Raw genomic sequence first — 16,017 nt, 5'->3', positions numbered from 1 at the left:
CGGCTGCGTAATCAAACTACCTTGCCCTACTTCTGGATGGAGAGCCGTATATATACCTGAGCGCACCCATCGCCCCCTCCCACCCGAGCTCTCATTGCAGTAGGAGGGTCCATGTGCACACAATGACGTCTCTACGCAAGTCTGTCTGAGTCCTCCGCTGTTTGTATTAGTCTTCAGTTGGGCGCTTTCAACAATCTAGTAGCAATGTGCACGTAAACAGAAAACAAACGACAGGACGTTTCGGTGAAGTCGCTGTTGACTGCTGTACGCGTACAATGCGTTGTAGTTAAGGATCTCGCGTCATGAGCGCGGCAGTGAGCTGTGCGTTCAGCTGTCACAACTGAAACTAGTAGGCTACATGCAAGCAGTCGCAACACTGGGAATACTTCTAAACACAACTTAACGGCACGGTTTAGTGTCATTTGCTCCGTTCTGTCCATTGGATTACTAGTGACCAGCAGTAGAGTTAACTGTCACAATTGGATGTCGTAATTACGGTAAGATGTCTTATTATTATTATATCGCTGGAGAACGGAGCAGTCCTCTATATATGAGCTACTATAAATGCAGACGAGTTTAAAACTGGTCTAAAACTTGTACATTTGTGACACGCGATGCTTAACTTGACAGGACCTGTGCTGTGCATGAAGTGCACTTTAAAGCAATGAAAAGAAACAACAGAAAAAAACAACAACAATGTAAATTGCAATTGATATAATGATTCCGTCAATAATGTATCCTTAACTAACATCCTTTGCATCAGATAAAATAAAATACATAAATCCATGCAGCAGTGAATGCTGTTTAACACATCGCAATTGCTAACGCTTTCCATCAAATTTAGCCTACATCAAATTTTAAATAGTTATATCAACGCTTAGCACGATCTCCTTCGTTCCGTCGTTATAAGTTCTTCAAGGAATAGCAGCTTGTATTATTTCGCGTAACGTTAACATCATCCTGTCTTATTTACTGTACGCGTGCTAGTGCATCTAGAGTTGAGTGCAACTTAAGTTTATTCAGCCAGATGGGACACGATAATTACTGTGATGTTCACAGACAGTAAGAACACTGGCGAATAAGATTTATTCTTGTGGAAATGCATGCAAACATATTTATTTCACTTTTTTATGCGTAATTGTTTCACGTGGCGTCATGTGATGAATAAAGCGCATCACAACGATATTTAAACAGGAGCTCTTTTGCAGAAGAAACAACTGCGTCACAATCATCATTCTGGAGATCTCTGTGCAATGCAGCATGAAATATCACGCATCCAAACCTACACGTAAAGTTGACGAAGTTTTTGTAGACTATGCAAAGAGTAAGTTCGTTTTGCACATGTTTTAAAGAATGTCGCAGAAATATTGTGGCTAGAAAGCTTATAAAAATAAAAGACTGACAGAGGACCAATCCGAGAGTGGCGTGATAAACTCTAGGCGACCGTTTGTCTGCTTCTGTCCAATGGTTGCACGCTAAAGTACGGTATCGTGGGAAGAAGACAAGGAAAAAAATCCAAAACAAAAACAACGAACTACGTCAAACGTTTAAAGCTGCACTCTCATCACCTTATGACTTTGCTTTTAAAAGTGCAATGCCTCATGAACTAACTGTATGTCTGTAGAGCTATTCATGATTGTATAGATGGTAGAAGAAGCCTGTATGTACTGTACATGACTGACAGTTTAAACTCACAGCGGTTCTATTGCGTCTTCAGTCCCTCCCATAATGCTCGTGTGGGTGGTCGATTTGCTTTCTCTTCTTGGTGCTGTCAACAGTGTGGGAAATTACCTTTTTTTTTTTTTGCCATAGCCATTAAAAAAAAACATACGTGAAATTGAATGAATACACAATGCATTAAAACCTGTTGTAAGTCTCAGTCCACAGTTTTTTATTTGTCACTTCATCATAACTAAATGTAACACTGCTAAAATGAATCTTTACGTCATATCGTTGAAGGACAGAAGGGTTAAATTAATTTTTATACCACTCTTCTAGAAATTTAAAATAATAATAATAATCCAGAAACAAAGAGTTAAAAGTACAAAGAAATGTGAAGCACAGGGATTTGCTAGGAAAAAAAGTTACCTGCTAGTTCACAATTCATATTCAATGAGAGGGGCAAGTGGATTTCGTGAAACCACCTTGAATGTGGAGCACTGCACCTTATGTCTGCAGAGGCAGTGTCAGGATCCAGCAATGCTCAAAGCAAAGACTTTCACAGTTCATTTACAAATGTACTAATTTATAGTGGATTCACACATCATGATGGAAAACATAGTAAAACATGTGGGAAAGATATAATAGTTTGGTTAAATACAAACATTTCAGCTGGAGAGAATGGGGAGGCACAGTAGTCTGACAGAGAGGGATGGCCCCAACACATACATAAAGAAGAGGTCATTTGCAATCCCATTTAATTAGCTCTATTTGAGGATCTGGGGATACATTTCTTTGTAATCACACAATTGAAAAGTAGTATATCTGAATGAATGAATGAATGAATGAGGCATTTATATAGTGCTTTATAGTGTATTGCTGTACACCCAAAGCACTTTACAGTCATATGAGGGGGTCTCTCCTCAACCACCACCAGTGTGCAGCATCCACCTAGCTGTAATAAATTTTCCAAAAAATAGTCAAATTAAACCAGTAATGAATAATAATTTTGTGTGCTATTTGGTTTGACAGTCAGAGTAATAAGATTTATTTGTACTAATCAGAATACTGCTATTTTGACTGTAGTCTAAATATCTCTAATTTATTGGTCCATTAGGTTTATCAAATGATCCAGGTATGGAGACTAAAAGATACCAAAGTTACTGCGAAGGGGCAAATGCAGAAAACAAATGGGCACAAATGCCGAACACCATGGAGTATTGCTGTTCTGCAGAAGAGAATTTGACAAACAGTGACATGCTCATGGATATTGTTAACTCGAGCAACGCCCCTAACATGCCGTCTGTCTGCAAGGACAGCAACTTTAAAACTACAGAGACAACAATGCTTAGAGTTAACCAGAATCAACCATTACCTTTTTCCTCCTTCAACTCCTTACACAACCGCAAGTCAGAAACAGACTCAAAGGAGCTCTCCAAAACGGTTGCTGAGTCTATGGGCTTGTACATGAATGCTGCAAGGGAAGCAGACTTTGGCTTTGCCCAACAAGGGACTGCAAGAGGGCAGGGTAGCCCACAGAAACGGTATCCTCTTTGTGGGAGAGCAAATGAAGACAGCCAGTCCAGAACGACTGGGAGCCCAAAGATTAAAGCTCCCCCAGCTTCATTCCCACCTGGGGCCCAGCTACCCAATGGTGGCCCTCAGGAGTGTGCTGTGGTCTCTGCCTCAGTGCCCTCTGCACTGGCCACCACTCTTTCATGCAGCACTGAAGGGTCTGGGCCCATGTCTAGTCCTACCGGACACAACATGGTGTCATCAACTACCAGCCCCACCTTCTTTGACTCTGATTGTCCGTCGCTGGCTTCTGCCCCCACCAACTTGATCCAGGGTCAACACACCAGCCCTAACACCTGTAGCCCTGTAAAGTCCAGCATGGTGGGGTCACCTCCACTGGCTAGTCCGCTCAGTGTAATGAAGTCTCCAGTTTCCAGCCCTCATAGTATAGGTAGTGTGTGCTCGCCGCTTTCCTGTAACACCAACATGAGATCATCCGTCTCAAGCCCAACAACAAATGGAGGCCATACCTGTAACATTAGACCATCCATCTCCAGTCCGCCCACCGTTGGCAGCATGACCATGTCCAGTCCCAGGAACTCATCCAGGGGCTTCTCGGTCTGTAGCCCTCCCAGTGGATTGGGCCTAGTGCAAAATGATGTCAACAGCCCTGAGAGCCGAGAGCATGACTTCAAGGGATTTGAGTTCCCGAAGGTAGAGAATGTGGATGGGGAAATATTTAACATCGGCTTGGATGCTATGGGAGTGGCCAAATATATCAAAAACGAACCTGGCACTGATTACAGGAGTATGTGCTTAGGCAGCAGCAAGAGTGCCATGCCACATTCTCCTTTCGTAACTGACATTAAAACAGAGCCAAACAGAGAGGTGACATGTTCGAACCTTCAGTTTGTGGAGCCGCAGCACTCTCTAGGCTGCTTTCCTTCTACAGGGACAACATACTTGTCTTTGAGGGATAATATTGAGTGACGTCATGTGATGAACAACGATATTTAAACAGGGGCTCTTTTGCAGAAGAAACAACTGCGTCACATTCATCATTCTGGAGGTCGCTGTGCAATGCAGCATGAAATTTCACGCATCCGAACCTACACGTAAAGTTGACTAAGTTCGTAATTAAGATGTTTGGAATGATTGTCGTAGAAATATTGTGGCTACAAAGCTTATAAATAAAAGACTGACAGAGCGACGGGACCAATCTGTGAGTGGCGTGATAAACTTGACGACAGTGTGTCTGCTTCTGTCCAACGGTTGCACGCTAAAGTACGGTATCGTGGGAAGAAGACGATAGGGAGAAAAAAGAAGAGACCAAACAAAAACAACGAACTACGTGAAACGTTTAAAGCAGCACTGTCATCACCATATGACTTTGCTTTGAAAAGTGCGATGCCTAATGAGCTATATGTTGCTACAGAAGAACTACTCAGTTCTCGTCTTAGTATAGATGGTGAAAGAAGTCTGTATATGTACTGTACATGACTGACAGTTTAAACTCACAGCGGTTCTATTGCGTCTTCAGTCCCTCCCCTAATGCTCTTGGTGCTGTCAACAGTGTGGGAAATTAACTTTTTTTTTCCCCCAAGCCATTAAAAAAAAAAACACATTACATACGTGAAAATAAACAAATGCACAATGCATTAAATCCTGCACCGTTTACAGATTTAAACTAGTTATTTTTGCATTGACGCTGTCTCTGCTTTGTAAGTCTCAGTCCACAGTTTTTTTTTTTGGAAGCCTGTTTAGGCTGCCAGCACCAAGATGAATTACTTATGGGGCATTTGGAATTTCAGGAGGTGTACACATTTGTCAATTTAACATAACTAAATGTAACTGCTGAAATGAGTCCTTACATTGTATCGTTGCCATCTGAGGGACAGAAGGATTCACTTTTGTTAGATAAACATATGTTCAAAGATAATGTACAGTAGATAAATAATTGTATACCCTTCTACTTTACTAGAAATATAAAATACTACTGCTAATAATAATAATCCATAAACAAAGGATTAAAGAACAAAGAAATGACACATTCTATTATACACTATAATAAATACATGATGAAGATTATCACCAGTAATGAGACTGCCTGACAGTAGTGCCATTAACACTGTGAACATAATAGAACTGTATGTCCGTGGATGTACAGTATATGAGGGGCAGAGGCACATTTTTATGAACTTGACCTATTACCATCCCTCCTACATTTTTGTCTTTTAGCAGGTAAAGGACGTTTTATGGTGCATACATATAGCAGCTGAAGTTAGAGTGTGTGGCAAAGTAAAGCACAGGGATTTGCTTGGAAAAAAAAGTTGCCTGCTAGGTCACAATTCATATTCAATGAGAGGGCGAGTGAATTCCATGAAAACTACCTTGAATGTGGAGCACTGCTCTTGATGTCTGCAGAGGCAGTGCCAGGATCCAGCACTTCTCAAAGCAAAGACTTTCACAGTTAATTTACAAATTTGCTAATTTATAGTGGATTCACATATCATGCTGGTAAAAACATGTAAAGATGTAATTGGTCAAATCCAAACATCTCAGCAGGAGAAGATGGGGATGCACAGTGGTCTGACAGAGAGGGGTGGCTCCCACATTTTTAAAGAAGAGGGCATTTGCAATACCATTTAATTAGCATCCCATTTACATCTGAGGATAGAAATTGGTTATAAAAAAACAAACAAAATAATATCTGTATTAAATGCAAAAAATAATATATAAAAATTTGTGGTAAGATGTTTTAAAGCCCAATGAAACTTATAAATAAATGATACATTTCTTTGTAATAACAAAACTGAAAACAGTATATCTGTAATGCATTTTCCAAAAAATAGACACATTAAACCAGTAATGAATAATAATTATGTGTGCACTTTGGTTTGACAGTCAGAGTAATGAAATTGCTTTGTACTAATCAAAATATTGCTATTTTGTCTGTAAAGTCTAAATGTCTCTAATTTATTGGTCCATTAGGTTTATCAAATGATCCAGGTATGGAGACTAAAAGATACCAAAGTTACTGCGAAGGGGCAAATGCAGAAAGCAAATGGGCACAGATGCCGAACACCATGGAGTACTGCTGTTCTGCCGAAGAGAATTTGACAAACAGCGACGTGCTCATGGATATTGTTAACTCGAGCAATGCCCCTAACGTGCCGTCTGCCTGCAAGGACAACAACTTTAAAACTACAGAGACAACAATGCTTAGAGTTAACCAGAATCAACCGTTACCTTTTCCCTCCTTTAACAACTCCTTACACAACCGCAAGTCAGAAACAGACTCAAAGGAGCTCTCCAAAACAGTTGCTGAGTCTATGGGCTTGTACATGAATGCTGCCAGGGAGGCAGACTTTAGCTTTGCCCAACAGGGTACTGCAGGAGGGCAGGGTAACCCGGAGAAACTGTATCCTCTTTGTGGGAGAGCAATTGAAGACAGCCAGTCCAAAATGACTGGGAGTCCAAAGATGAAAGCTCCCCCAGCTTCATTCCCACCTGGGGCCCAGCTACCCAATGGTGGCCCTCAGGAGTGCGGTGTGGTCTCTGCCTCAGTGCCCTCTGCACTGGCCACTGCTCTTTCGTGCAGCACTGATGGGTCTGGACCCATGTCTAGTCCTACCGGACACAACATGGTGTCATCCACTACCAGCCCCATCTTCTTTGACTCTGATTGTCCGACGCTGGCTTCTGCCTGCAAAAACTTGACCCAAGGTCAACACACCAGTCCCAACACCTGTAGCCCTGTAAAGTCCAGCATGGTGGGGTCACCTCCACTGGCTAGTCCGCTCAGTGTAATGAAGTCTCCAGTTTCCAGCCCTCATAGTATAGGTAGTGTGTGCTCGCCGCTTTCCTGTAACACCAACATGAGATCATCCGTCTCAAGCCCAACAACAAATGGAGGCCATACCTGTAACATTAGACCATCCATCTCCAGTCCGCCCACCGTTGGCAGCATGACCATGTCCAGTCCCAGGAACTCATCCAGGGGCTTCTCGGTCTGTAGCCCTCCCAGTGGATTGGGCCTAGTGCAAAATGATGTCAACAGCCCTGAGAGCCGAGAGCATGACTTCAAGGGATTTGAGTTCCCGAAGGTAGAGAATGTGGATGGGGAAATATTTAACATCGGCTTGGATGCTATGGGAGTGGCCAAATATATCAAAAACGAACCTGGCACTGATTACAGGAGTATGTGCTTAGGCAGCAGCAAGAGTGCCATGCCACATTCTCCTTTCGTAACTGACATTAAAACAGAGCCAAACAGAGAGGTGACATGTTCGAACCTTCAGTTTGTGGAGCCGCAGCACTCTCTAGGCTGCTTTCCTTCTACAGGGACAACATACTTGTCTTTGAGGGATAATATTGACGAATATAGTCTTTCTGGGATCTTGGGACCTCCTGTTTCGTCTCTGAATGGCAACTATGAACCTGGTGTGTTTCTTAACAATGGCCTGCCCAAGTGGATTAAACAGGAAACCAATGATGGCAGCTATTACCAAGAAAATAATAATGTTCCCACGTCGGCTATTGTTGGCGTTAATTCAGGTGGACATTCATTTCATTACCAGATTGGAGCGCAAGGAACAATGTCGTTTGCACGCCATAATCTGAGGGACCAGACAAACCCCTTGTTGAATCTAATTTCTCCAGTTACTGGATTAATGGAGACGTGGAAAACTCGCCCAGGCCTGTCACAGGGGCCTCTCTCTGCCAGAGGGGATGGCTATCCAGGCTCAGTCTTCCTTACAGAAAACATGGAAAGGTAAGACACACTCAGGGAGTTTTTATTAATGTGTTGCAACAAAATGTTGAGGGCAGTGTTTTGAAATATTTTTCAAAGTTGTATTGTTGTTTTATACTCAAACATTAGATCAATCCTATCCCCAAAAAAGAAGGACAAAGAACATATGAAACCATGTGAGAATTAAGCAAAAGTTACAAATGCTATGGAGACCATTTGCTAAAATTAGGCTAAATCAATTGTGTTTGTCTGGAAGCTCCCAGTCGATATAATTAGCTGCCAGACAAATGGTTTGCACTTGAAACATCCTGTCCACCCTAATGGGAAGACGGTACTCTTGCCGGTTTTGTGGTGCACTAAATCTACACTTAAAAGGTTGACCAGCATGTAATCTCAACCCAACACTACAAGTGGCAAGTGTCCTACTAAGCTCCACATAGGAGGGAAGCAAAGTTTCCTTCTTATCAGAACTTTGTCTGTGTCTGTGAACATAAACATAACTTACTGTATTGTTATCTGAAGGCCTTGGAAAATCTTGTGCAATGAAATACATCTTGTTATTGAGTCTAATCATTATGCACCGGTGTCATACATAATTAATGGTAGGTCAAGTACCTTTCGCTCAGAAACAATGATAAACAAGCAGTTTGTATGAAAGACTTTTAAACAAACAATGGGAGAGATCGAACAAGACAGGAAGTTGCCTACTTAATCATTTGAGCTGATTTTCATCAAGAAACTGATTTTTTTTTTTAACCCAGTGCTTCAATGCTAAATGAAAAATAAAGCAGAACTGGATATGTAGTGTCCAATTAACATGAGGACGAGACTTTTTTTTTGTGACCTTGTCCATTATAGCCATTGCCATGTGAATGCTGAATCAACCGTAGTGGGCCTTAGGAAATCCTTGCCAATTACTCAAGTCATAAATGTTTTTCTTACCAGACTTTAAATTATATGGTTGCATAATTTCTTTAACAAGCTTGCAACGTGCAGGAAGCCCTAAACAGTTCTATAAAGCATATCCCATCTGACAGTCAAAACTTTATAAGAGTCAGAAGTTTGCAGAGTTAACTGAGTGATACATTGAACCCCCTTTTCAGAATGTGTTCATTTGATGCTATTCTAAGACAAGGCAATTACAGCTAGCCGAGCTCTAGCAGTATAGCTAATGATTTTCACCCCATCCCAGATGTCCTGTGAAACAGTCAGCCAAGCACTCATTCAAAATAGTGTGTCTTTTTTACCACCCTAATGATATCGGAAAATATGTAATGCTAAGTTTGCTAACGAGAAAATGTAAATATGTCAGTTGTATGTAGGTTTGTAGCTTTCTGTAATTATTCTGGCATTCTGTATTTTTTTGGCTAAAGCGCTATAGTTATGAGTCTAACTTGTATGTCATTTAAACAGGTCAATTTTTTTTTTCCAGTTTACTTATGAGTGTGGATTCAAGTTGAGCTCATTACTGTAGCACCATCTATTATGAAGCAGTCCCTTCTGACTGGCTACTAGGCTGCAGTGAATTATTTAAGTTTATGATTTACGTAGCATACTGATATTTAATTGTTAATTTTCTGTTTTTGACAGTAGTCTCTCATGCTCACCAAGACTAGACACCAAATACACAAAATAATGATCTTTAAAAAAGCATCATATGACCCCTTTAAAATATAATTTATTCCTGTGATGGCAAAGCTGAATTATCAACTGCCATTACTCCAGTCTTCATTGTCACATGATCATTCAGAAATCAGTCTAATACGTTTGTTTGGAGTTTAAGAAACATTTCATTTATTAAAAAAAAAAAAAAATCTTACTGACCCCAAACTTTTTTACTGTATACATACACAATCCTGCAAACAAGTTGACATGGGGTATCTATGATAAAGACAAATCCATTTTTATTTTTACTCAAAACCTTGACACTCATAATAATTTGCCTTTGGGTATAGCACAATTTTGATGTTCTCACTATCTCCCACTCCCTGTCTTTCTCAATGGTTCTGTGCTGTCACTGAGTTTAAATCAATAACTAACACACTGAACAAACCATGACTGAGTGAAAGAGGCGGAAGGCGGTGGCTGATCTAAAACCATTTTCCATTTGTAATTGATAGGTTAATATTCAGGTTCTAGGGGGATGTCAGTCAGGTATGAGTAAAAAGGACTACAAATGTAGATAACAAGCTATGAAAGTTACAATGATACAGCAGTTTACTTTGAAGGCAACCTATATAGTGGGAGTCACATCACTGCTGGCAGGATCAAAGTCACCCTCATCCTAATGACATCCAGCTTAGCCAGAATGTCAGAGTAGATGACAGTCAGAGGAGGGATGGCTCACTGCCACGTCGGCCCCAGCTGGCCCTCAACATCACACATTACACCTGGTCAGTCAATATCTCTCTGCGTTTCCACACTTTCTTTTAGTTTTATTTTTGTTTTCCCTGCCTTTCTCTAATGTTTCTTTTTTATGTTGCCTCCTTCATAGGACATTATAGGTTCATCATAGGAGTCCTTTGGTAGACACAGATCTTTGATATCAGCATTAACTATAAGACATTATTGAATTAATTATGTTACAACTCAAAAAAAAAAAAAAAACAGTGAGAAAATGGCATAGGCAGTAAAGTGGGGATGGGGAGAGAGAAACATGTTTGGTGCCTTCAAGCTGCGCATGGTAGTGAAAGGAAAATCTCTTCTTGCCTTTGTTTTTCTTTTATACAATGAAAAAAAATGCTGACAAAATGACAACCTGCAGTGATATGTTCATTACACCTTTTGGAACCACTCTGAATGTAGTTATTGTAGTAAAGACAATCTAGTTGAACCTGTGACATCTCATCATATCAAGTAGAAATGACAGAATTATTGAAAAGTTAAACATGATGAAATTATTTTTTTTTTTTTTACAATTTAGCTATGCCTGATAACCAGTAGAATGCATTTTATTAAAATGCTAAGTGAAAGAATAAGCCGTTTGTTGTTTGAATACAATAAGAAAGATTGACAGTGAGTATTAACAGAGAGGAATGGAAATCCCCTTTAACCAAAATTATGCGATTGAGTGATGCAGCATAGCAAAGGGCAACAGGTCACACCACTCGCAGTGACATTTTCACTGAATTTCAAACTGCACTTACCCAGAGCGGTAGAACAGAATGAGAAAGAGCCATTCATATAGGACACTCAGCTTAAGACAAGCTAAAATTAGGCTGAAGCACAGACTCTATACAATATTGCATAGTCATTCAAAATAAATAAACAAACAAACAAATAAATAAATAAATAAAACACAGTTAACCCTTACCAAACAGAACATTGTCCACTACATTGTCAAGAAATATAGGCTACTTTAAATTGAAGGAGCATGATAAAACTGTAAAAAAAAAAAAATCTTAAGAATGTATGTTTTAAATATTAATAATATAAGGAATAAATATTCTTTATAAAGCAGAATTCCACATGGCTGGACTGAGTATGCCAGAGGAGGCATGTTAAGGAAACAGCAGTGCAGGAGGAAGAGAGGTCTTTGCTCTGGAGTTAGGCCAACTCTCAATGTTCCTCCAGCAGATGAAAGGGCATATCCCAGTGAGAGCACTAATGAGCTCTTAATTGTATGTTCTTCTACAAAATGAATGGCCAGCGTAAATTTGTTAAATTTGGACGTGGCTGGATACTAATATACCAATTAAATCCCAACCTCACAAGATCTGGCCCTCTGCATGATGGGCTGCAGACAGGGACAACACCTCTGTTCATTTGTGACGGGAAGCAGAAATAGAAAGAAGTGGGAAAAGGAAGTGGGAAGTTTGGGGAGTATGTATAGAGTTTCCTCTGGATCCTGCACCTGAGAGAAAAGTGTTGGAAACTATTTTAATACTTATTTGGGAGAAACAAATGTCTGTGGAGATCAGTATTGTTTTGCAGTTCTACCTGTCAATTTAATCCCAAACTTTACAAAACTTAATTGTGTAGGAAGTCATTTCTACACACCTGCTCACCCCTTACTAAAGACTTTTCTAACTTTTAAAAAAGTTTTAGTGTTTTTTTAAAGGGGTAGTTCACCCCAAAAAAATGAAATTCTGTGATAATTTACTCGCACTCAAGTCGTGTCAAACCTGAATGACTTCATTTCTTCTGAACACAACAGATGATATTTTGAGAAATGCGTTTACAGTGGAAGTCAGTGGTAACTGTTTGTTACCAACATTCTTCAAAATACATTCTTTTGTGTTCTGCAGAAGAAATAAGTTCATACAGGTTTGGATTGACATGAGTCAATAATAATATCTTCATTTTGGGGTGAACTATCTCTTGAAGCATGCAACAGTATAGGGTTAATCTAGCATGCTAGGTAGCCTAATCTCCTAAATGTGGGTGAATAAAACAAATAATTAATCCAGCAATACCAAAAAAAATGCAGTCCACAGATACATTAATATAAAGCAGAAAATGTTTGGAATTCTGCTTTGCTGCAATTTAGAGTAGTAAGTTTGCAGGCAGTTTTTTATGATATACAACTACAGTACTGTATATTTCAGATGAAATATTAATGGCAAAGTTTCTTTATTCTAAATAATGATACTGTATCACGATGTATGATGACATGTAGAAAATTAAGAGTTTGTTGTACTTCAATTGATTTCCATTATAATGTTGCCAATAGCAAACTAATAGTTGGCCTATTGTAAAGGGTGTTAAATTCTCTTGAATCCAACACACACACATGCTCACACAAGTTTGCTTTGCACTCTATTAAAAGTGCAGCTACTGTATGCTTGGGATTTTGAGTTTGTAATGGCTGTCCTCATTTGAACTTCTTCCTCAAATAGCATTTGTTGATGCTGGGCCAGATTCTTTCAAGGTAGTCCTGGCATATCTACCCACATTACACCAGTACCAATTCTTCACAATGATTAAGATCTCTATTATTTACTAGTATGTGGCCAAGCCACACACTAAATAACACAACAAACCCTTGAAAAAAAAATCATGACAGTAAGATGTAAATCATCTTTATCTATCACCTTAACTAAGAAGTGTCTTTATATAAGTGACTATAAATTATTGTGTAAACACTTTGTACAGACAACTTGGCAGAGAGACTATTGTACTGAAAATGACAATTTAAGTCAGTTCTGTAATGTACACGTGAGTTCCAAAACTGTAATTAATACAAATATGATCTGAGTTATGAATTCATACACGTGATTGTTCCTTATAAGGATTCAGTAGAGAATACAATCAAATTCTTTCAAGCCGTGAGTTGCAAGCTGACACCGAGACTTCACAAACAATCCAGAGTGTTATTTGAATGAATTCTTTGATTCATTTGAATCAATAGCGCTGCATAGGCAGGTCATGTGACCTCAGATACTTCTCACGGAGAGTCACAGTGCTGCAGTTTTCTGTTGTTAGCTCTGCATGACTGCACAAAGAAAAGAGTAACTTGATCATTCACGTCAAATTGTAGGTTGCTTAAGTTGTGAAAAACCTTTAGCACAGTCAAAAGCAGTTTCGGTTTCTGGATGAAACCAGGTGTATCAGGCATGTGGTTTGGATTGATTGACAAATGTGGAAGCCATTAATCAAACAGCACTTTGACTTTGAAGGGTAATTTTTCAGCTTGAGTTTCTGACAAAGTGGGGGGGAAGCAAGGAGCAAGAATACTTTCTAAATGCATTTTACCTTGCTACACTCACACAGGCCGACCATACCTTTAGTATGCTTGATACATCTTTCAAAATGGTCAACACTGTGGCATCAGACGTGGCCTAGAAAGCAAACTTAGATCCCCCCCACCTCCCTCTGAACTCATTTGTGGGAAACAAACACAAGCTCCGTTGGGTTTTGTTGGGTCTTGAGTTGCGCCCATAAAAATGAAAAGCCTTTGTGACGTGACTGAGCTACAAGTCACTGGGTTCACAAATAAACGTTGCATGTCCTGGCGACAGCCAGTGACACACAGAACCAGCAGGTAAAAAGACACGGGAAGGTGTCAGATGGCACTTTATAGAAAAGACAAAATATCAAGTGTACACATCAGCAGTGCAGCCTCAACTACAAGAGTAAACCTCAGCAGGAAGTTCAGTGGCTTCTATTACAGGAAAGAAAAATGGTATGTGGGGTTAAAACAGCAACATGTGAATCTTTACAGGTATTAAGCACAGTTTTAAGAAAGCTTGTTTCCTTGGAGTAAAAATAGTAAGGAAACTGGAATTTTATATCTCACAAGTCACAACTGCAATTTTATTTCTCGTACGGCAGCTTGCAATCTGCCAATTGTGTCATTGTCTCACAATGTGACTTTATATCTCACTCTTGCAACTTACTTACAGCTGTGAGTTAATTTCTTGTAATGTAACTATACCTCACTATTGCGAAATTATGCAGTATGAATTTATATTGAAGAGTGTGCCTTTATTTCTTATTTTAAACAGTTATGACTTTATTTGTCATAATGTAACCATGTATCGTAATTGTGAATTAATTTCTCATGTTTATGACTTCATCTCACATAACTACAACTCACTGTACTTCACATGAAATTGCAACTTTATATTTCACATTGTGACTTTTTTTCTAATTTTAAACAATTGTTACTTTATTTCTTGTAATTTCTAGCAATTACGAATTTATTTCTCATGAGTGATTACGACTTTGCAGCCTGAAATGAAGACAGACACATTTTTTGTTTTATCGAGCTGTATTTACAGAATCCATGAGTTGGAAAAAGGATCACCCCCTTGGGTCTGTATTTTGTTGAACCTTTTGCTTTAATTACAGCCTTTAGTCTGTTGGGATATGTCTCTAATAGCTTTGCACATCTAGACTTATTTGCCCACTCTTCTTTGCAGAACTGCTCAAGTTCAGTTAAATCTGGGTCTGGACTCTGACTAGGCCATTCAAGGACATTCACCTTTTTCTTCTTCAACCACTGTGTTGTGAGTTTTGCTGTGTGCTTTGGGTCATTGTCATGCTGGGAGGTAAACCTTCTTCCCATTGACAACTTTCTGGCAGAGGGCAGCAGATATTCCTCAAGAATTTGACAGTATTTTGCCCCATTCATTTTTCCTTCTATCCTGACAAGTGCTCCAGTCCCTGCTGCAGAGAAACACCCCCATCACAGGACATTACCGCCTCCATGTTTTACTGTAGGAATGCTGTTATTTGGATTGTGAGCTAGATTGGATTTCCGCCAGACATATCGTTTGGTGTTGAGGCCAAATAATTCAATTACAGTCTCATCTGCCTCAGAATCTTCAAGGTGCGTTTTGGAAAAGCTCAGTCATGACTGCATGTGGTCTTTCTTGAGGAGTGGATTTTTCTTGCAACCCTCCCATACAAGCCACATTTGTGGAGAATTTGTGATATTGTTGTCACATGCACACAATGACCACTCTTTGTCATAAATTCCTACAACTGCTTCATGGCTTTTTTTCTTGCAACCCTCCCATACAAGCCACATTTGTGGAGAATTTGTAATATTGTTGTCACATGCACACGACTACACTTTGTCATAAATTCCTGCAACTGCTTCAGAGTTGCTGTAGGCCTCTTGGTTGCCTCTCTGACCAGTTTCCTCCTGGCTCTTTCATCCAGTTTGGACTCGGAGCGACGTCCTGATGCAGGGAGGGTCTGTGTTTTACCAAATATCTTCCACTTCTTAATAATAGACTTCACTGTGCTTCTGGGCATTGATAAAGCCTTTGAAACTTTTTTGTATCCATCTCCAGCCTGTCCACAACTTTATCCCGGATATCTTTTGACAGTGCCTTGCCACCCATAGTTGATTGTTTGCTTCGGTTACACTACCAAGGACTGAAATGCTCCAGGAAAGCTCTTTTCATGCTGAGCTAATCAAAATGACCACAGCAGATCACAGTTGAAAGTCAAGTGAAGTGTGAAGGTGATTAGCTACAACTGATTGAGTTTAGAAGTCATTTTTAGGAGGGTGGGGGTGAACCTTTTTCCAACTCAGTGATTCTGGGTTTTTTTTTTTTCTGACATGGTGTTATATCTTTCACTTGGATGTTATAAGTTGCACTGAGTAAATACAGCTGAATAAAACAAAAACTGTGTCC

General features: G+C 39.7%; 2 protein-coding genes across 2 annotated transcripts in view; both read left to right on the top strand.

Annotated features, from left to right (window-relative positions):
* Window positions 1–102: 102 nt before the first annotated feature.
* On the top strand, window positions 103–4,164 carry LOC107655110 (mineralocorticoid receptor-like). The gene is made up of 2 exons (XM_016442531.1): window positions 103–497; window positions 2,777–4,164. Exon 2 carries the CDS (start codon window positions 2,797–2,799, stop codon window positions 4,162–4,164), a length of 1,368 nt encoding a protein of 455 aa, XP_016298017.1. The 5' UTR covers window positions 103–497; window positions 2,777–2,796.
* A 2,002-nt stretch (window positions 4,165–6,166) lies between these two features.
* Window positions 6,167–16,017, top strand: part of LOC107654985 (mineralocorticoid receptor-like) — a 77,591-nt gene continuing 67,740 nt past the window's right edge. The window contains exon 1 of the mRNA XM_016442366.1: window positions 6,167–7,948. Within this exon, the coding sequence (XP_016297852.1) occupies window positions 6,186–7,948 (1,763 nt within the window). The 5' untranslated portion in view covers window positions 6,167–6,185. The remainder of the gene's footprint in view (window positions 7,949–16,017) is intronic.

The sequence above is a fragment of the Sinocyclocheilus anshuiensis genome, unplaced genomic scaffold (assembly GCF_001515605.1).
Source record: "Sinocyclocheilus anshuiensis isolate Anshui unplaced genomic scaffold, SAMN03320099.WGS_v1.1 scaffold1231, whole genome shotgun sequence".
NCBI classification, from domain to species: Eukaryota; Metazoa; Chordata; class Actinopteri; order Cypriniformes; family Cyprinidae; genus Sinocyclocheilus; species Sinocyclocheilus anshuiensis.
The sequence above is the reverse complement of the archived record's forward strand: the minus strand, read 5'-3'. Positions and strand labels throughout refer to the sequence as shown.